The sequence below is a fragment of the Dipodomys merriami genome, unplaced genomic scaffold (assembly GCF_024711535.1).
Source record: "Dipodomys merriami isolate MVZ:Mamm:240054 unplaced genomic scaffold, mDipMer1.0.p SCAF_9, whole genome shotgun sequence".
NCBI lineage: Eukaryota > Metazoa > Chordata > Mammalia > Rodentia > Heteromyidae > Dipodomys > Dipodomys merriami.
The window spans coordinates 21,690,830-21,714,000 of NW_027206512.1; the positions used below are offsets into that span (position 1 = coordinate 21,690,830).

At 36.9% G+C, this 23,171-nt stretch overlaps 1 protein-coding gene across 1 annotated transcript in view; it reads left to right on the plus strand.

Annotated features, from left to right (window-relative positions):
- Btc (betacellulin) overlaps window positions 1–23,171 on the plus strand; it is a 53,805-nt gene that overhangs the window by 24,473 nt on the left and 6,161 nt on the right. Inside the window, exons 2-4 of the mRNA XM_070013025.1 lie at window positions 5,265–5,363; window positions 17,827–17,944; window positions 22,590–22,736. Of these exons, the coding sequence (XP_069869126.1) occupies window positions 5,265–5,363; window positions 17,827–17,944; window positions 22,590–22,736 (364 nt within the window). The remainder of the gene's footprint in view (window positions 1–5,264; window positions 5,364–17,826; window positions 17,945–22,589; window positions 22,737–23,171) is intronic.

A 23,171-nucleotide genomic window follows, 5' to 3' on the forward strand; every position in this document is an offset into this window, starting at 1 on the left:
CCAGAATGTGAGCTCCTTGATGTTGGTGATGCTATCTTAATCACCTAGCCTTCAAGGTCTTGTACCACTGCCAAACATATAGTGCTTAATATGTATTTGTTGAGTTATAGCTGGAACAGGAGGGCTCTTTCTCTACAAAGTACTTTGTAGTATTTGGTAGCTGGCTTTGTGAACAGATCTCTCATTTAAGAGTCACTTCTTCCAGACTACAAACTGAAATGCCTGTGAGGGTCCCAGCAGGTAAATGAGTACAACAAGCATCAGGGTGTTGTGGTATTTAAAAGATCATCTGCGTTTTTTTAATTGCCAATTGTTGTGAAGAAAACATAAGTTACTAAACTTTCTATTGCAATAGAAGCAGAAAAATGAAAGTTTGGCCTGAATTGCCTTCATTGAGTTTTTTAAAAAAATCTGTTCAGATCAAGAAAATGGTTTTTCAGACTAGATCTGATGTATACTCACCTGAATATGTTCAGGTAGGCATTAGTGGGTGTGGCTCCAGTGCCCTTACTTCGTTTGTCTGCTGCTTTGATCTGAAGATGCCTGCACCTCTGAGTACAGTAGCATTCTTTAGACAATGGATACCAGCATGTGGAAGGAAACTTAGCAGAAGTCACCCAGGCCATAAGCCAATCTTGTCGCCTGTCAGAATGTTTTGGGAACTAGATAGGGTTTCTGTATTTTCAAGTAGAAATGGAAAATAATGAGTTAAATTACAAGCTACGGTAGGAGACAAAGCAACTAAAGGTAATATTAAATAGAATGTGTCAAGCCATGTGATTTTTCTTATACAACATATTTTCATATTTCTGAGAAGATAGTTCCACCTCCCAGTTGGTATATGTTGCATCTTTGAGATTTAACATTTTCTTTTCTTTTAGTTCTACTTTCAGAGAAGATTAACCTTACATTTGAGGATTTGTTCTTTTTACCCATGAAGAAAGCCTGTATACATAGTTTTAGAAATGAATGAATTGGTTTTTTTTTCATTTTCCACTAAAATTGCTACTGGATTTTTTGGATTTGATGTTCTTATCAGCTTATAGATTTATTCTTTATCTATTATGTTTTGTATTGGGCACTGGGATTTAAAAGATGAGTAGTATACAACTCTTATGTTCAAGAAAGCTCCAAATCATTGTTTGCTTCTGTTTGCTGCATAAGATCATATATAATGATGTTTATCAAAATGAACTCCAAGAAATGGAAACAAGAGGGTTTTTTTGTTATTTTACTTTTTGTGTTTTTTTCTCCTTTGTCATTGTTTTTGACTTCAGTACTTTTGTCTTGTATGTAAGTTTATCTGTTTGGGGGAGCTAAGGAGGAGCACAGAATAGTGGGAAAAAGGGTAAAGTAATGCAGCAGTAATATTCACTAGACACTTTGTTGAAGATGAAGTATACTCAAAGTACTTTTAATCACGTACAAGTATAATTATTTGTTTTTTACTATCCATTGGATTAACTTGTAGATTTATAGACATATTCTAGCTATTACAAATCAGGGAAACCATGCAGTATATTCTTCTTTGGGTCTGACTTACTTAGCTTAATATAATTTTTTCTGTCTTTCCATTTCCTAACAAATGGGTCAATGCCATTCTTTCTGATGGAAGTATAGAATTCCATTATGTATAAATACCACATTTTATTGATACATTCATCCACTGAGAGGCACCTGTGTTGATTCTATATCTAAGCCAGGGTAAAGAATGCTGTGATGTGCATGGTTATGCTAGTGGCTTTAGTGCAGGCTAGTCTGTGGTCATTTGGGTAAATGTCCAGGAGTGAGATTGCTGGGTCATGGGAAAGCTCACGATCAAGTAAACAGTACTCTAAGCATTCACACAGTGAGAATAAAGGAAGATATCCTTAGGGGAGGATCATAATGGCTTAATAGCTATGTGCATATGATCATATAAAATGATGACTATTGAAAGGGACTCCAAGGAATGGAAATGAAGTTTTTTTTTATTGTACTATTTTCAGTTCTTTCTTTCTGTTTGTTCCTGTCTAGCTTATTCCCTGTTGCCACTGGTTTTATTTCTGTACCCTTTGTCTTGTATATAAGTTTATCTGATTTGGGGAAGAGAAAGGGAATCACAGAGATGGTGGGACAATATGTGAACCAATTCAACAGTGATACGCACTGGACACTATGTTGGAAATGAACTTTACAACTTAGGAGAGGGAGGAAGGTAGGGAGGGGAAAAAGTGAGAGAAAATGAGGGAAGGGGCAACACTGTTCAAAAAGAAATGTACTCATTACCTGACTTAAGTAGCTGTAACCCCTCTGTACATCATCTTTACAATAAATTTAAATTTAAAAAAAGAAATAAAAAAGAAAATGAATTAAATAACTTGTGGGATGGGAGGGGATCAGGAGGGAAAGAACTGGGAGAAAACTAGGGAAGAGGTGACACTGTTGGAAAAGAAATGTACTTACCTGACTTATGTAGCTTAATCCCTCTGTATAACACCTTTGCAATAAAAATAAAAAAATGAAAAATAAAGTACAAATAAGAAAAATTAAATGAATACTCTCCTCCTAACCAGGGTGAAAAATTCTGTGATTTGCTTACAAACCTTTTGACGGTATTTTGGAGGGGAACTTGCAGGCCTGTAAGCCATATAAAACCCTGGAAATCATTTGGTGTATGACGAGACAGACATGAAATGTTTCTTGTCAGTTGTTGAGGGAAGAAAATAAATTATCTATATTATATATAAACAATGGAAATGTACTTTACACATATAAATACATACTTATCACACTAAATTACCAATCTATACTTTTTTTCCTTAGAAATATGTTGAAATGTTCTGTTACTATTTGAACATACCTTTATAACTGAGTAGTATTTTATTGCATGAAAGTAAGCTAAATGTATTTAGTCAATCCTGCTGTTAAATATGAAAGTATTTCCTAGCTTTGTAATAATTTATGCCATATAGAGAGCTTTGTTACTAAATCTTTTTGACTATCTTGACTTAGTTCCTTAGGAAAAATTACATGCAATATAATTGTTAGAAATAAAGCTTAGTATACCTTTAAGTTACTTTTGCTTTTATGTTCTATATTGTGCTAAGCTGCCTTTCAGAAAAATGGGGAAATTTTACCCATCCTGAGTTTACCCATCCTGAGTTTCATTCTTTATGCTTTCTAACATTTGATACCTTTTCCTTCTTAAAAAAAAACACCTTTCTATGATTGATAAATGAAAAAAGTCTTCTCTTGTATAAATACCTAGCTAGTTTTTTTAACAGTAAGGGTACTTTGTATCATAGTTCTTTGGTTGGCTAATTATCTGCCTTCATAGCTTCAGAGCAACCTGAGAGTCAAGTATGTCCTATTTGCTTGTATGGTCTTGGATGCTCACAACTCCTTCTTGCACTGAATTGAATTGGAGGACATATGTTGCTTAGAATCTCTTTCCCAGATGTACAATTTTCAATACACTCAGTGGGAGATTGTTATTCCTGTCAGTTGCACAATAACGAATGATTTGTATTGAGCACTGGTTATATGCCAGCACCATTTTTAATGCTCTGCATCCTTAATACATTCTGAGCTTACCATTGACAAAAACTGTCATTGAACTCAGGACTAGCCAATTGTCAAGTAATTGTTTTCTTTTTCTCCCAGCTCCTCTCCTCTCCTATTTTCTCTCTTCACTGTTAACATTTTAATATACACTAACTAGAGAAGACAGAATAATCTACCTTGATATAGCCAACATTTATCTTCAACAGTTAGTTACATGTGGTCTATCTTCTTTCATTTATGACTTCTCTTCATCACTTGGAATCTTCATTCCTATGATGGATTATTTTGAAGCGTATCTCAGGGCAGGAGTAGGCAGGGGTAGTGTAGGGAGATGTAGTTCAATAGTAGTGCCTTACCCTGCATACATAGTCCTTGTGTTGGATCCATAGCATTGCAAATTATAATAAATTACTGGTTCTAGTATTAACTACTAATTAACTTATTAGTTCTATTATTCTATCTATTAATTATGTTAGTAGATAATAGTTCTCTGTGTACCTATTACCACTACAAATAATAAATATAAAGCTATTATCAGATACACTAGATAGATAGATAGATAGATAGATAGATAGATAGATAGATAGATAGATAGATAGATACATCATGGACTTGTTTACTGAAGACCAAAATGTCATTATTATACTTTAAAAGTATACTGATTTTTATGATATCCTATGTCTAATCAGTGCCATATTTTCTTAATGATCTCACAATGACTATTTATGTATGATTCATAAGAATCTACATGAATCACTTATTGTGTTTTGAATTATTCTAACCACAAAAGTCCTTTCTCCTATAGAAGATTTGAAGACAATTTCTCTGAGATAGAGATTCTTAAGTGGAGAAGTCTAAAATTCTCAAAGAATCTCCACAGTTTGAATATCTATTTCATATCTCACAGGAAGGATGTTCACTTTATAGTGAACCCCTGAGAAGCACTGAGATCCAGTCCCTTTTCTGCTCTGCTTCTGTGATGACTCTATCACAAGATATAGCAATGTCAGCTTCCATCCTTACCTTCCTACCTGCCTTCCATCTTCCCTCCCTTGTTTTCCTCCCTGCTTCCCTCCTTCCCTCCCTCCCTCCCTCCCTCCCTCCCTCCCTCCCTTCCTTCCTTCCTTCCTTCCTTCCTTCCTTCCTTCCTTCCTTCCTTCCTTCCTTCTTCCTCTCTCCCTCCCTCCTTTGCTCCCTCTCTCCCTCCTTCCCTCTTTTTCTTCCTCCCTCCCTGCCTCCCTTCCTTCCTTCTTGTGCTGGTCTTGGGGCTTGAACTTTGGACCTGAGAAGTCCTTGAGTATTTTTGTTTAAGATCAATTCTCTACCACTTGAGCCACAGCTCCACTTTCAGATTTTTCATAGTTAATTGGAAATTAAGAGTCCCACAGACTTTCTTGTCTGGGCTGGCTTTGAACCATGATACTCAGATCTTAGCCTCCGGAGTAGATAGGATAAAAGGTGGGAACCAACTGCACCTGTCTAATGTCTCCTTTCTCAAGAGAAATAGTTATTAACGGGTGCTGGTTTGAAAATTCTCTGCTTAGCACTGAAATATTGTCCTCTAGCAGGAAGCACAACACAAACTGGATCCTACATCCTTGGGAATAGAAGCAAATCGCTTGCTATTTTCCTAAGTGGGTCAGGACTTTGAGTGGATATTTAAGCTGAGCGTATTTTAAGTTCTAATTTTCACTTTTGGTTCTGTTTTGAACTTGAAGGTCTAATCATCCTCCATTGTGTGGTGGCAGATGAAAATTCAACTAGAAGTCCAGGAACAAATGGTCCCTTTTGTGGAGATCTTGGGGAAAACTGTGCAGGTAAATCTTAAGCGTCATATTCAACCCCAGAAAGTTATTCTTCCTAAGTCATGATCTTTGGTAACTATTTATAATGCTTGGTAGTTCTCTGAGTGCCTACTGATGTAGAAGGTACTATATCAAGTGCTTGACATGCAATAAATCATTCATTCATCATACAAGTCCTCTGAAGAAGATGCTATCGTTAAATTTTACTTCAAGACAAAACTTAAAAAGATTAAATAACTTGTCCAATGTCACATGACTAAATAAATCTGAGATTCAAATTCAAGTCTTTCTAATTCCAGTGGCTACACAGTAATCATTAGACTAGTGTCAGAGATGTATGCTGAAACTCTGGTGAGTGGTATGTTAGTCTGTGTTCAAAGAAAGTTGGTCCATTTCCCCTCATGTTCTCTTTATACCTTTAGAAAAGAAGATTTAACATCTTTTTCCTTGAATTCATGTTCTCAAAGTTATTCATTTATGGCAGAAGTTTCAATAAAAAGTTACTGTGGGACTGAATGGGCCTCCATTTTCAGATTCTTGGTCTAAAATACTGTTGGTTTTAGTTAGATTTGGTTATCTAGTCTTCTGCCAGGGTTGTTTTGGATTTTAGAAAAAGACCCTCCCCCAAAAATATGTAGGCCAATGTCAAATGTATGATGTAATGGAGAAGTATGGGCTACATTCCCTTACAACGTCTGTGGGCTGGGAAGAGCATGCTCACTCCTTTCCTAGTCCCCTGGGAACACTGTCACCCAGCCAGGAACATGGTGAACAACTCTCCCTGATGTGATTCATCAGCTCCAGCCCAGTCTTCCTCCTTCCTCCTCTCAGCAGTGGGTGAGCTGCTGGCTGTGCACAGCCTGGGAATGCTGGTGTCTTAGGTCATGTTTATGGGGTTCCAGCCTTGTCACCCATGTCAAGAGAATAAGACCACTTTTTATGATTGTGTGTTTTTCTTCAGTCTGGTTTCACATGTTTTAAATGATGAGATTTTCCACGTTTCCCTTGGGAAATTATTCTACAACCTGATGAATAACTAGCCTGATGATGGACAGGGTTTGAAAATCTTCCTTGTCATCATCCTAATTTTTATTTTATTTGTTTTCAGTATTGGAGTTTGAACTCAGGGCTTCTGTACTTGCTAGACAAACACTCTACAACTCGAGCCATGCCTCCAGCCCCTGTATGTAGTAGCTTATTCTGCATGTAGCATGTAGGGTCTCATGCTTTTGCCAGGTCTGATTTCAGACTATGATTCTCCACCATCATGACCTGTATAGCTGAGATTATAAACATTTGCCACTATTTCTGCATTACTTTTTTTGTAATAGATTTTTTGAGAACTCCCCACTCACTGGCTGACCTCAAACTGCAATCTTCCTATTTCCACTGTCTTCATAGCTGGGAGGTTATGTGTATATCACCATGCTCAGCCTAAATATGCTTTCTAATTTTTTTTTGTTATACTGTGAACATTCAAAAAATCTACCTTTCAAACAACTTTTAAGGTGGTCAATCTAGTTTTGCTATAGGTATGATATTGTAGAACACATTTCATATGTCTGTGTGTGTGTGTGTGTGTGTGTGTGTGTGTGTGTGTGTGTGTGTGTGTGTGTGTGTGTGTGTGTGTGTGTGTGTGTGTGTGTGTGTGTGTGTGTGTGTGTGTAGTGTAGGAGTCAGTTCTGGGGCTTGAATTTAGCTGTCCCTTAGCTTTTTTGCTTAAGGCTAGCACCCTACTACTTGAGCCACAACTCTACCTTCAGCTTTCTGCTATTAAATGGAAGTAAGATCCTCACTGATTTTCCTTCCTGGGGGTTGGTTTTGAACCATGATCCTCAGATCTCAGCATCCTGAGTAGCTAGGTTTACAGGGATGAGCCACTTGTGCTCAGCGCTGGCTAGAACAAAATTCTTGAATTAATTTATTTTGTAAAACTATTGTATCTGTTGAATAGCAGTTCCCAAGTTTCTCCATTTCAAAGCCCCTCGCAGCCCATTCTACTCTCTGCTTCTGTGAATTTTGCTGTTTTTTTTTTGTAGTTCCTCTAACCAGATCACACAATATTTTTCCTTTTGTGACTGACTTATTCTACTTGGTGTAATGTCCATTAAAGCTCATTCAACTTGTCATGTATTTCAGAGTTTTCTTCAGTTACAAATCCGAATATTATTTCATTATTTGTGCAGCCTACATTTTATTTATCAATTTAGTTTCCATTCATGTGTCAATGGACACTTGGGTTACATCTACTTTTCCTTTTGATTCTAAGGAGTAATACTACAATGTATATGGAATATACATTTACATGTGTTAATATCTATAAGCTCCTTATTTTTATACATTTTTATTGTAAAAATACTGTACAGAGGGGTTACAGTGACATGAGTAAGGTAATGAGTACATTTCATATTGAGCACTGTTGCCTCCTCCTTTGTTTTTCCCCTACCATCCCTTCCTTCCCTACCTCCCCAACTCCAACTATTCCCCTCCCTCCCCCCACCCCCGCGGCCAAAGTTGTAAAGTTCGTTTTCAACATAGTGTCTTGTACATCTCATTGTTACAATGGGTCAACCTGTATCCCTATTTAAGCATTTTGGTTTTTCCCTTCCCTTCCCCAAATGAGAAAAGTGTATATACAAGATGCAGGGCACCGGAATCAAATACAATGTAAACAAGTTATACCATGGGGGAGGAACATACAAATGGAAAAATATCATATAGTACATTATAAGTACATTAAGAAGAACAGCAACAAAGATAAAACCTCTTGTGTCTCTGTCTTGGGGCTCATTTTGCTTAACATCATCTCATATAGTCAAATGTCCATAGCTTTTGACCTTTTCTGTTTGTCCTATACATATATTAGTTATTGCAAATAAGGGAAACTGTGGGACCTATGTTTCTTTGGGCCTGACTTTCTTCACTTAATATAATTTTTTCCAAGTCTTTCCATTTCCTAACAAATGGGGTGATGTCGTTCTTTCTGATGGAGGCATAGAATTTTCTGGATCCATTCATCTACAGAGGGGCAACTGGGTTGGTTCCATATCAAAGCTATGGTAAATAATGCTGCGATAAACATAGTTGTACTAGTATAAGCTCCTTATTTTAATGCTAATAGTACACAGGGGTTCCAATTTCTCCACACACTTCTTTCATTCCATCATTTGACTCTCACAGTAATCCTGATTTGGATTAGGTGACCTGTTTTTTAAAATTAATGTACATTTATTGGACTAAGTAAGGAATTTCCCTTGGCCATCTCTCTACATACATATAAGATACTTCAATCATATTCATTCCTTCTACTATTCTCTTTAAGTTGATCTCTGTCATTTTGATTTCCCTTTCACTGAGAAGTTATAATATTGAGAATCTTTTGTATACCTATCAGTCATTCTTTGGGAAGTTATTTGTTCAATTCCTTAGTCCCATTTTTAAAATTGTATTATAAGAGTTTCTTATATATTTTCAATATGAATCCTTTCTTGTATATGTAATTTGAAAATGATTTCTTACCTTCATAAGTTGCCTTTTTAGTCTGCTAATTGTTGTCTTTCCTTGCAGAAACCTACTTTGATGTCATCCTACTTGTTGAATTTGGCTTTAGTTGCCAGTGCTTTTGGTGTCATTCACCATAAATCGTAACTAAGACCAATGTCAAGTTTTCCCTTCTATTTACTTACAGCAATTTTAAAGTTTCAGACCTTACATTTAAGTGTCCATCTGACCAGTTTTGAGTTGACTTTTGTTTATAATGTGAGAAATGTCTAGTTTTATTCTTTTTTATTAATAAGTTTTTTTAATTGTGAAAGTACCTTACAGAGGGGCTACAAGTATATGAGCAAGGTAATGAGTACATTTCTTATCAAACATTGTTGCCTCCTCCTTTGTTTCCCCTTACCAACCCTGCCCTCCCATTTTCCCCCCTAAAACCCCCCTCATCAAAGTTGTAAAGTTTGTTTTTCAACATAACGTCTTGTACATCTCACTGTTGCAATGGGTCCACCTGTATCCCTATTTCAGCAATTTGTTTTTTCCCTTCCCCTCCACAAATTATACCAACATGAAATACAGTGAAAACAGGGGTTATACCGGGGGGGAGGGGAGGACATACAAAGCAACAAAGAAATCATCTTATGAATATGTTAGAAACAATAGCAAGAAAGAAAAACAATTTCTTTCACATGCTAATGTACACAGTTAAAGCATCACTTTTTGAGGAGACTATCTTTTTCTTCATTTTGTACTTAGTACCTTTGCTGAAGATGAATTGACTATATATTCAAAGATTTATTTCTGAGTTTCCTATTCTGTTCATTTATTCTCTATCTATGTATATCTCTATCAATGTCTGTCAATATATGCATACATATATGTGTCTGTGATGTGTGAGAGTCTTCATAGCATTACCAAATTGTTTTAGTAGAGCCTTGTAATGTAAAATTTTTAAATTAAGATGTATTGATGCTTCCAGTTTTGTTCTTGCTCAAGTATTTTGGTTGTCATCTTGGTGGTACCTTATTAGTTTGAGACTTGTCTTTCCATTTCTTCAAGAATTTGAATTTTGAGTGATATTGTATTGAATCTATAGATCACTTGGGCCAGTATGGGCATTTTAACAATAATAAATCTTTCTGTCCATGATCTTGGAATGCTTTGTGTCTATTGTGCAATCTTTAATTCGTTCAGCTTGCTTTTTTCTAGGAAATTATTATCATCTATAAGATTAATGAGAAGCCTCAATTATAATAAAGTTCTAAATTTTATATGTCTTTAAGGGCAATATGAATTTCTGTTCTCCTGTCTCAAGGAGATAGTTGGAAAAATAACAAGATAACTTAAAATTTGGAAAGCTTTCATCTTTTCCTTTTGACTTAAAAAGTTCTAAAATTAAGAAATCCCTACTGGGAAGATATATGAAACCAGTATATTAAAGTCTTTAACTCTACTTCATACCTTAGGCACAAACTTCTCCAAATTCGACTCTACTTGGGCTCTTTTCTGCACACTTCTTTATTTCCATGTATTGTGTTATTTCTGTTCTTGTTAGATATATGTGTGAGGGGATGAATTTGTAGTAATTTCCTTTCTTCCTCTAACAATGGTGGGACTTCTTCAAATTGCAGTATTCCGTTTTATTCTATTTCACAGTGTTAACTCTGCCATGAACATGCTAGAGGTACACTATGAGCTTATAGTCATTTTAATAAGTACTACAAAAGTATTGTAATATAAATTGAAATACACATTGCTCTTAGAGTATCTTCATAATTGAGTTGCTAATACTGACGTCATTTAAAAATCATTAAATGTATTTTTAATAGGCATCATTGGAATAATGAGAATTTTATGAAAAAATATAGTGAATGAAGATAACTATTCTGAAGAGTCTTGGTCACAAGGGAATCATAAAGTCTTTTTCTTCTTAAGATTTAGAATTATAGACACAAAGAGGAATTGTGCCATTATCAATCAACACATCCATTGGATTTGGACAACTGTGCTGAAACTCAGATCTTCTCTGTTCTTCTAACCTTGGCTTAACCAAGACAACCTGTTACATCTCCTCTAACTCTTCATATGACACAAGGAAGGTGACAGACTACTTTTTAATTGCCCAAGGTACAAAGACCAAGGTAGTCTTAGCCAAGTGATGATGGCATATACCTGTAATCCTAGCTACTCAGGAGGCTGAGACCCAGAGCATCTCAGTCCAAAGCCAATCCAGGTAGGAAAGTCTGTGAGTCTCCATCTGCAATGAACTGCTAATACAATTCTACAAATTATTAGCTCAGTTTTTATGTATACTAGCATGTAATCACCTTAATAGTTTTCTTTTTTATCTTAAAAAATGTTTTAGCTGGGTGCTAGTGGCTCACGCTTATAATCCTAGCTATTCAGGAGGCTGGGATCTGAAGATTGCAGTTCAAAGCCAGCCTCTAAAGGAAAGTCCATGAGACTCTTTTCTCCAATTAACCACCAGAAAACTGGAAGTGGTGTTGTGGCCCAAGTGGTAGAGCACTTGCCTTGATCTGAAAAGCTCAGGGACAGTGCCTAGGCCCAGTACAAGACCCACGACCAACAAAAAAATTTTTTTTAAATTTTAGATGTAGTGCCCAATTAAAAAAAATATATTGTCTGTAGCACCCATCCACCTTGGAGTTTGTATTTTGTCCTGGCCAACTGGTGGATATCATTTTCCTAGGATTTTTTCCCCTGCTTTTCTCATTCCCAGGGAATTCCTTCAATTTGTAGAATTGTAGAATTTGTAGAAATTCTTTCCCAATGGAAAGAATAAAATATGAGGGTAAAAAAGCAATTAATTTTTATCACTCCCCAGGATTGTGGGAATTTTACTGTTTATTATATTTTTGATACCATTCATGATTTATGAACACACTAACTGTCTAAAGGTATTTGATTGTGATAGTTATGTTGTAATAGTTATATATATGTAATATATATTATATAATAAAACTAAGGAAGAGAGGAAGTTAAGAAATAGTATATATAATACTTCTCTATTACTCACCCCTCCTTAGTCTTTTCTTTCTCACTCCTCCATCAACTGCTTCTTAGAGTCCCTCTTTTGTAGTAATGGCATATTATTATTATTATTATTATTATTATTATTATTATTATTGTATTTAGATTCCACACATGAGTGTGAAATTGAGTGAAAAATTTCTTTCAGAGATTGACTTATCTCACTATGATAATCTCGTTACTTCCATCTTCTTGCATATGACATGTTTTCATTCTCTTTTATGGCTGAATAATAAACTACTGTATCTATATCTATATTTATATCTATATCTACATTTTCTTCTCCAGCAATTGGTTGTTGGGTAACTAGGCTGATTTCCAACAACTCTATTATAAATAGTACAGGTATCTCTCTTGATTTAAATTCCTTTTGTATGTGCCTATGAATGGTATAACAGGATCATATGGTCATTCTACTTTTAGAGTCCTGAGGAAACTCCGTACTTTTGTCCATAGTGACTGTAGTAATTTACATTTGTACAGTGTCTGAGGAGTTCTTTTCTCTTCTGGATCCTTGTTCCATTTTGTTGCTTGTTTTCTGGATTATTGCCATTCTGACTGAGGTGAGATGACTGATTTGCATTTCCTTGATGGCTAACGATATTGGACCCTTTTTCTTATATTTATTAGCCATTTATACTTTTGAGAACAATCTGTTCAGATTATTTACCTATTTCCTAACTGGATTATTGGTTCTTTTACTGTGTAGTTCTTTGAGCTCTGAATATTTTGAATATTAATCCTCCTTCCCTTGTGCAACTCTGGAATGTTTTTTCTCCTTCTGTGGATTGTCTCTTAATTTTGGTAATTCTTTGAAATTTAGAAATTCAAAACCATGTCTTTCACTTTTCAAGAGAAAACAGTGGTTGGGAATAATATGTGGTTAACTTTTCTTTCTCTCAATAAATCTAGTTGGAATAGAAGGGGAGTTTTTGCCATCTTCTGTCCTCTCTCATAAGGTCTCAGGATGTGTAGAAAATATTTAGCCTCACACTAGTTCAGTTTTGAGAAAACATAATTTCAACAGATGCTGGGTGGGAAACAACTTGAATTTTATGTGCAGTTTGCAAGGGAGAATGCTCTAGTTTTCTCATGTCTAGTAAAGAGAAGGAATGACCCCATCTGGCTGTTTTGTTTCAGATGTCAGTATGTGTGATTTATTTTTCTTTTGCATTTGAAAGTTCCGGAGAGAAATCACTGGCTATTTTCTGCCTGGTGGCGTGAAAATGTTTTTAAGTCCAAATAATGCTGGGAATATTTAAGAACATATTTTTTTGGCAAAACGATCTCTTTTAGAGATCAAAACAGGATCTGGCAGCCATTTTGCTGGCATAAATATACTTTGCTTGGATGGGCCAGAGCTGATCAAATCATTGCACCCAGCAGCTGCTGGTTAATTTGCCTTTGGGAATTACCCTCTCTGTGGTATTTGTTCAAAGTGTGGGTGAATTTAGAGGGGAATTAGCGATGTTTAGGATGCAGAGCCAAATGGATAATATTTAGAGTGAAGTAAGGATTGCAAAGCAAGAAAGACTTTCCGTAACATTCTAGATTTGCCATTAACTCTTGCTGCTTCTTGAATTCATCTCTTTGTCTTCCATTCCCTAGTCCAGGCCCCAATCTTACTAATGTTCAACCTCAGATCTCCCTGGTTTCTCCTTGTGCCTAGCAAATTTTTTCTGCAATCCAGTCTGCACTATTCTATTTAATGCACTGACAGGCTATTTTGCAGTCCAAAGCATTTTGCATCATTTAATTTCATTGGTTAGAACCATCTTCAGGTCTCTTTTGTTCTCTTATGTTACTTCAGCCTTCTCACATTTGTGCTTGCTTACTCTGAGCACAGCCATCATTAGCAGCTACCCTTCATTACTCTCCCATTTCAGTTACATCTGCCCCCCCCCTTTTTGCATTAAGCGTTTATAGTCCTGATTATGCTTTGCTCCTGGAATTCTCCATCATTAAAGAATTTGCTTATTGCCCCTAAAATGTACATTTTCCAAAGACTTTTTCTTTGCATACATAGGCACTTTCAGATGTGCAGACTTTCATGGTTCTAGACCAAGAACACTTTTTTTTTGAAATCTTTTATTTATTTATTTACTTATTTATTTTTTGGGTCCAATCATGGACCTGAACTCTGGGCCTGGGTGCTGACCCTCAGCTCTTCAGCTAAAGGCTAGCACTCTACCACTTGAGCCACAGCACCACTTCTGGCTTTTTTTCCTGCTTATGTGGTGCTGAGGAATCGAACCCAGGGCCTTATGCATGCAAGGCAAGCACTCTACCATGCAAGGCAAGTGCTCTACCACTGAGCCATCTTCCCAGCCCCCAAGAACACTTTCTGAGGCCTTTACTCAGTCATTCTGCTAGGAACTTCCAACTTTAATTTTCAATTTGTATCTCCAAACAACCTTTTTAGGGAGGTGTTATCCTCTTCAATTTACAGATGAGGAAACTGAGGCTCATTGAACTCAGTTAAGCTTGTTCAGTCTCACTCAGCTAGTGAAGAGCAGAAGTAAAAATTAAATGGTAATTTCCTTCCTTCTAACTCAGTGTTCTTTCCACTTTCCAGTGTACTGTGGATGTTTTGACTGATTATTGTCATTGTTTATAATTTTTATTGTGTATAATTTGTTCTACTGCACCAATTAAAATAGTTGGGTAGAGTATCTTTTATCTATTTGATTATTATTTAATTTATTTACCCTTTATTTATTTGATGCATTTCAGTCTATGGTCATACCACCTCAGATATGGTCACTTCTTTCTGATGTCTTAAAAGGTTAGCAAATCTCTTACATCTTGTCTGTGTCTCTTAAAGGGTAAGAAAACACACAATCAATTGGAAGTTGATTAATCAGATCATTTGTCAAAATATACTTTGATACACTGTGCAGTTATTTCTAGGAGAAATTTCAGAGCTTTTGATGAGTCCCACTTACTGGCAGTCTGGGAGCAAATGTCTGGCATTTGTGCACAAGCAGTCAGCCTGGGAGGAGAGCAAGTCACCAACCAAAACCAGGCCAGCCAGTTTCTCAGCAGCATTCTTCCATGCCCTGAAACTCACACAGTAGCCCTCTCTATATGGCTTTATATCAATGGATTCATCCAAATTGAGGGTCAAAACTACTCCACAAAATGGATTTGTACTGATGATAAAGTCATTTCTTACCATTACTTTTTAACAATACAGGATAACATAATGGTTACATAGTATTCACCTTGTGCTAGGTCTTACGAGTAATCTAGAAATTCTTTGAAGCATATGAAAGGATGTATACTTTGATATGTAACCATTACACCACTTTATATGAAACTTGAGCACACTTGGATGTTGGTATTTGCAAGGGATCCTGGAAGTGATTTGCTTTGAAAACTGAAGGATGACTATACTAACATCACAGAAATTTGCAGTGTATTATTAATTTATGAAAGCAACGTATGATTCTTTTTTGAATGCCGCTCTCTGGTCTCCCTATGCAATTTTATGTCCACATTTCATAGATGTAAAAGTTTAGCAATCATTTCTATTAATATAAGGATCATTTACTGTCATTAGGATGTTAGGTGTCATATCAAACCCAGTGTAAAATGTTCTTCTGAAGTGAGTATTGTCTGGGCTGTCTGGCTCCACAGGTGTCTGAGTCCTACAAGCTGTTGATTATACTGCGAATGCGGAAGTTTCAACTATTGGTTGGAGCTGTGTATTAATTGTTTTCTCTGGTGTAGATATCTATCAGTTGTGAATCAACAAATGAGATAGCTGCTTAGCTAATTGTCATTATTCAATTTTTATTTGTGACTGATGGGGAAATTGTTACATAATACTATCTGTAGTTGAAAAGGAAGGCAATCAAAAATGTGAAAAGGTAAGACAAGGAATTCAGTTCAGGATTGAGATCTAGGGCTCAACCCTTCCAGTGTTTTCCTTCTCCTTCAGAGGAAGAGGAAGCATCCCCGGGCACTGAGAGGCCCCAGCTCACAACTGGGCAAAGCTTGACTTCTGGGTGCTGATAGTAGATGGGAGACACCTGCTGAACAGCTGGCTTGAAAGGGTGCCAGAGCGTGATAAGCTGGAGCATGGGCTCTAGGGGAAAACTAGAGGTCTAAGTCCCCAGCTCTGTCACATCTAGCTGTGTGATCTTGGAAGGTGACTTAATCTCTATGTATTGTGCTTTGCTCATCTGTAAATTGGAAATTCTAATGGTGTTCAGCTCACAGGTTTATTATGAGCACTAAATAGAGGTGAATATAGTAGAGTATGTTATACATATGTACGACAATAGTACAATCAAATCCACCAAAATTGTTTCAGTAGGAGATGGGGTTAAGAAAAAACAAGGAGAATAACAAAATGCTGAAACAAGACACAGGATGACCCACTGCAACGACGATGCCCACAGGACAGTATATTGCAAATGGACTTTACAAGTTTGGGTGGCAAGGGGGTAGGGAGGGATGAGTGTGGGAAGTGGGGGAGGGAAGGGATAGTGGGACAGCAAGTAGGGACAACAAGTCATGTACTCATTGCCTTACTCATGTAACTGTAACCCCTCTGTACATCCTAACAATTAAGAAAAACAGAAAAGTGCCGGGCGCTGGTGGCTCACGCCTGTAATCCTAGCTACTCAGGAGGCTGAGATCTGAGGATCGCGGTTCAAAGCCAGCCTGGGCAAGAGAGACCGTGAGACTCCTATCTCCAATAAACCACCAGAAAACCGGAAGTGGTGCTGTAGCTCAAGAGGTAGAGCGCTCGCCTTGAGCTGAAGAGCTGAGGGACAGCGCCCAGGCCCAGAGTTCAAAGCCCCACGACTGACAAAAAAAAAAAAAAAAGAAAAACAGAAAAGTCAAAAAAGAAAGAATAATAGTGTGAATTTGATCTAAGTATATTACATGCATGTATGTAACCTCTTTTGTAACATATCACAATAAAACATTTGTACAATAATTTATACAAAAATAAAAAAGTAAATAGACTGGTATCTTGCACTCAAAAATGCTATATAATCTTCTCACTTCAGAAAGAATACATAAGGAATATCTGGGATGTGGGTACTAGCAGCGGGACGCAGGAGAACTGAGGGGGAGAAGAAGGTGAATATGGACAAAATACTTTATGTACATGTATGAACATGGACCAGCAAGGCCTGTTGAGAGGAGGGAGAATGATTTAGGAGATGAGTCTTATCATGATACATTGTGTGTCCATGGAACACCCTATACAACTAATCGATGCTTATTAAAAATGTGAGGGCAAAAAGGTGGAAAAAATAACCCCAATAGCAACAAAAACAAAATCAAAACCCAAGCCCCCCAAACAATCAACTGCTTTCTCTAGCATGGTTCTGATCACATTCATGGAAAAAAGTCTCCATCATTTTTCTATTTCATCTATTATTTTTGTCAGCCATGGGGCTTGAACTCAGAGCATGGATGCTATTCCAGAGTTCTTTTTGCTCAAGGCTAACACTCTACCACTTTAAGCCACAGCTCTACTTCTGGCTTTGGAATGGTTCATTAAAGATAAGAGTCTTATAGGGACTTTTCTGCCCAGGCTGGCTTTGAACCGTGATCCTCAGATCTCAATCTCCTGAGTAGCTAGGATTACAGGCATGAGCCACCAGTGCCCGACCCAATATTCTTATATTTTACCCACTAAGCGACACTTATTTCTAAGAGCTAGCTTGTCCATAAATCCTAACTGTAATGTGAGACAGTTCTATCATTTTTTTCCTCTCTCTAGTGGTAGGACCCTCAAAAGTCTAACTCTGACCCTAGTATGGAGAGAAAGAGACATGGGAGATTGAAGTATATTGGAATATAGTCTACAGGAAAATTGGCAGTAAAACAAGACATGTGATTTGATTTACACATAAGCAGTTAAAGCAGTTGATGGACTGTGAACTTTTCCTCCTTTTTCCAGCGACCACCACACAATCCAGGCGGAAAGGCCACTTCTCTCGCTGTCCCAAGCAATACAAGCATTATTGCATCAAAGGCAGATGTCGTTTCGTGGTGGCAGAGCAGACGCCCTCCTGCATGTAAGTGGAGCGCCCTGAGCCACTGAGCCGAGGGGTGCAGCACTGTGCCCGCCTGGAGCTTGACAGCTGGAAAGTCTGAGTTAACCATATCATCTGTCCCAATGCAGTTGCTCTTGGTGCTGCCCTAGGCCACTTGTTTAGGGCCCGCTCAGCTTAGCAGCTACTTATGGAGAAACTGACGCACATTTTCTTCCCGAAATAGGAGCGTGTGACAGCCTAGCTCCACTTCCAAGCTGGGCAGAGTTCTCTGTTGCCTTGCGCAAGCAAAACGGATTCTGTCCAGTGCTAAAATGCTTTTCAGCTCAATCATCTCCTGGGTGGTTCACATGGAAACACATTTCTTCTGGCATGTGGGAGGTGGTTCCTGGTTAACATAAATATGAAGGAATTCCTGCCAAATTAAAAGCTACTTTTTGCAGGTATCAGTTAAGTGCAAGGAAGTCAGTTCTGTTTATAACTAGATGAACAAAACCGGTTTAGTACAGTAGGGAACTCAGAGAAAAATTGTCTTTCTTGCTCTTAGTAGCTGATAAGTCTATGTTTAATTTTATTCAGGTGCACTATACTTTTTTGCATCTTTTTAATATTCATTTTTGTCTAAAGGAATGCCCCTGTAGAGTGCTTTTTGGGGATCTTTCCTAATAAAGAGAAGCAAGGTATTCTTTAGGTACTATTTGATTTGAAGTTCACAAAGCATTTATGCTCTTCTGCAGTTTTTTCTGTAGTATGCATTTGTTTTTCTCTAAGGATTTCAGAACAGTTTTTCTAAACTGCTTTGTGGAAACCTTGAAGGTCTCAGAACTTGTCAAAATGTAAGTAGAATTAAATTCTTTAAAGAGAAAAAAATACCTATATGGGAATAACAATAATCCCCCCGATTTGCACATTTATTATATGCTAATAAAACATGAAAAAGAGAACATGCATGCATAATGCTTAGAGGATAAGAATAACTAGTATAAAAAAGCAAAGGAAATTGTGTGTGTGTTTGTGTATGTATGCGTGTGTCTGTGTGTGTGTCTGTGTGAAGTAGGATAAAGCTGATTTTTTAAAAATTAAGTGTTTACATGGAGGCATGTTGAATTTAACATATGAATGCCCTTTAACCCAGCACATCTTTCTAACTGGCTTCTAGCCACAGATTTATTGTTCTTAATACTGCTGCCTGCTAAAATCCAAACCACAGCATGTAATCTACCTGCCTCAGACTAACACACAGCTTGTCCCATTTACTTTGAAGTGAAAACTCATTTCACTGGCTTCCTTAGCACCTCTGATCCTGGCTTTCACCTGGCTCTGCTTCTAACTTTCATCATATTCCCAACTATTCCTATAGAACCTTATAGTCCTTTTCATCATTTATTATGCAAATGCCTCTCGGAGCCTAAGAGCTTATGTCTACTAAGGGATTATGGAACAACTGAAGCATCCTTCACTTCTTCCTCTCCAGAAACACACAGGTGTGAGGTGCATGTCACTTTTCCAAATCCTAGCCACACTCCAATGAAAGTTCTTAATAAACACTAGAGCATGACTATTTCTTTGCCTGTCCCTCCTGCGGCTGTGAGTTCCTGGGGGGCAGTTTTCATGGCTTGCTCACTTTTGTACTCCAGTGGTGAGTACAGAGTCCAAAATCTAATAACTGTGAAGAAATGATTGAAAAATGAACGAAATGTGCTTTTGTCATGGTCCATCTATTACCACGTGAGACTGAAAAACCAAAACCTTAATTTGAATCAGAAATACCTTCTTCATAGAGGAATGACATAGAACCAATAGCATGTAGTGGAGAACAGGAGTGAGGGCGCAGATTTTAAAGTCAGACTGACCTAAGGTGAGATTTTATTTTCATACATTACAAGCAGTGTTAATCATTGGTCAAGTTTTCCTTTCAAATGTTGAAGCTTAGGGAAAATAATAGGAATCACTTCTGATGGTACCTAGTTCCAAGTAACACCAAGATGAGTGGCAGATATTATTAACCTAGGACTGACCCATTAGGTGACTTGGTGAGGCATGAATTCAACCCAAACCATCTTGAGCCAGTGATATCACAATCTTGACATACCATAAATGCCTCAGTTTCTTTGAATTCAGTTTATGGGCCCTTGCTTTTACACACAAGACCAAAGTACATTTCAAATAATTCAAATCCCTTATTAATTTTCTTGGTTTTTATTTCCTTAGCACATGGAGAATTTGTTTCTAGATACACAGTTTACATTTATGCATCAAAATTCACCTACTTGCTGGCTAGTGGATGAACTTGGGAGTGAAGCTGCTTGTGATTGAATCCTAGGCTTACTTACTTAACTCTCAGAACCTTTCTTCCTTCACTTGAAAAACACAGTTAACATTATTGCCTTCTTCAAAGGGTAAGACAGGGTTATGATGGAATCAATACTTACATGTCTCTTAAAATGGTGTCTGGTGATAATTTCAGAACAGCGATCTCAAGCATTCCCTCTGGAGTCCTTAAATCTTGAAACATTAGTTTCAATTTTGTTTTATAAGATGTTTGTTCAATAAACAACAGACTAGGATTTTGCTCCCATTGTCCTTTTTTCTCCCATGGAGAAGATAGACTCACTGAAAAATGACAAACTGCTGATATGCTATTATTTGTAGAAATGTGAACTAATATGAAAGCCATTATAAACGTGTCAAGAGTTGGCCATCCGCTGTGACTACATTTGGGTTTCAACTTGTAGGACGTATTGATTGCTTTCTGAGAAATGTAATTAAAGCATGGCTTAGCCACTGAACCCAGAGCACATAATTTTGATGAAAAAAAACCAACACTTTTTTTTTTTTAAAAAAGCAACCACAAATGGCTATGTGTTTTTATGGATACAACAATTGTTTTAAAATGCCATATTTAGTGAATTTGTTGAAAAAATAAGCTAATTGGAAGAGACTATATATATTCATAATATTTACTTTCTTGACAGAACTATTAAAGACATCTTCCTCTTGCATGTAATTAAAAAATGATTCCCCCCAGAGTTTCAATTGTATGTGTAACACATTTCTGATGTTTCAAGATATTTTTAAACCCGATTCCTGTATTTTGACCTTGAAATGACGATGCCTAGCTATCTTGCAGGAAGCAATTTTCTCTCATTTATCCTGGGGTCCTGTTGCAATAAATGATATTAGATGGGTTTCTCCTTTGCTTGGATTGCAGCTCACCCTCAATTGAGATAGTTCTAAGCTTAATTTTTGTTTGTTTTTCTGAAGCATTATGTATGTCTCAATATTAGTATTAAGGGATCTTCTTACTTGAGAAAAACAGGCTTTGTGAGAATTAACTGCCTTGGATTTCTGGTCAAATAGAAGCTGTAAAACAGCCTAGTAATAAATCAGTTCTTCAAGAAAAATGAAGTTATATAGAAATGTTTCCAGGATGAAAAATTCATCTTTTTTTGACATTTACATAATTCTGTCTGGGTGGCATCTCCTTGTGTTTGAATGTGGCTGAGATTAGGGAAAATACTTATTAATGCAAAGGTACTGATGCTTCAACAGGTAATATTGCTTCAGATGTCCTTAGACAAATTTTTATGTGCCTTTTAAGCTTCTGACACAATTCATAGAATTCTATGAGGGTAGTCTATAAAACCTTGAGCCGTTAGTTAACTATGCTGGTGTGGCTCAGGTAAGTCCTAGCTTAAACAGATTCGTAGATCTGACTGCAGATTTAGGGCATCTGCTGAGCTGAAGTATCTCCTAAACTTTTGTTATCGATTTCAGATACTGAGGGAAATAATGGCCCTACTTAGACAGCTGCGTAGATTTGGTTTTACCACTGAAATCACACCATGGAGACTCTCTAAGGGATGTGGCCACTTCAGAGGAAAGTGGAAGGAATGATGAACGCTTCTGGAAATGTGGCCTTCCAGAAACCAAAAAGAAAATGGCTAGGACAGGACTTGTTGGGATGCTGTTGGCAAGGTGTTCTTCATAGGAGAAGAACATTACCTCATTTATAAGCTCCCAAACAGTAGAACAAGAACCAAAGGACAGCCGTGGGTGGGTGGGGGAAACAGTCAGATACTGAGTAGAATGGAAAGGAGGAAAGAAATGGGGGGCGGGGAGGAAGAGTGGAAGTCAGGGGAGGGGAGAGAGGAAGGAGATTGAAGGAGGTGGGACAGAGAGACTCTGTGGAAATAATATTACACAAATTCTACATTTGATCATTGAGTTATGGAGCTTTCACAACACTACTTCTTGATTCTGTGAAGCAATGTAATTTTTAATCAATGTATAAGAATGCTTTGGCATACTGAAACTGTTCCTATGGCCCTATGTAAAAGGGAAAAAAATCCTAGAGAGTTTTGAATTCCTTTCCATGGAGCGATTTGATCATCCCCTCCTTTCCCAACTTGGAGATTAAAATTTTAAAACAAATTGCAGTAAGTTGTCATTATCCTTGTTTATTGGTGTTAGACATGTTAACGATAAGCTTGGGGGATGGCTGACTTTTCAGCCAAGAATAGACAGTGAAGTTATTATCAACAGAGCAAGGACAGGTTTTTTTCATTTCTAAGTAGATGAACTGTGGTCTTGATTAATTTCAAGTAATGAAAATGAATTTAATCTCTTTCCGAAGTGAGGTTTCGTTTATCTGGTTTTGTTTTGGTAGCTGTGATGAAGGTTACACGGGAGCAAGGTGTGAGCGTGTGGACCTGTTTTATCTAAGAGGAGACAGAGGACAGATTCTGGTGATTTGTTTGATAGCAGTTATGGTTATTTTCATCATTTTGGTCATTGGTGTCTGCACATGCTGCCAGTAAGTATTTTTAAACTTAATTTTAAATAAACACGAGAAGTTGTATCTTTTGTTTTTATTTTATTTGTGAACATATGAGAAGTTGTATCTTGCCCTTCGAGCTTTCATTTTCTTCTTTTCCCCTAGTTCCTACCTTTCCTTTTCTCTTTTGCTTCAATTTAAAGAAATTCACCTTTGAAGATTTACCATCATTGATACTGAAGCACAATACATGATTTAAAAAATCATGTTTAATGGAAATAATTATTAGAACTTTGAACACAGTTTGTCTAAACCTATTTAGAAATGTCAATTGTTCAGTCCTAAAAGCTAATGTATTTTGTGTTGTTTTAGTAGTTACATAAGATTTCTTTTTTCTACAATTGTGCAATGGCACAAGAAAATTAAAATACAGGAACAAAGACTTTTTTTGGCTGATTACATTCAAGTAATTTA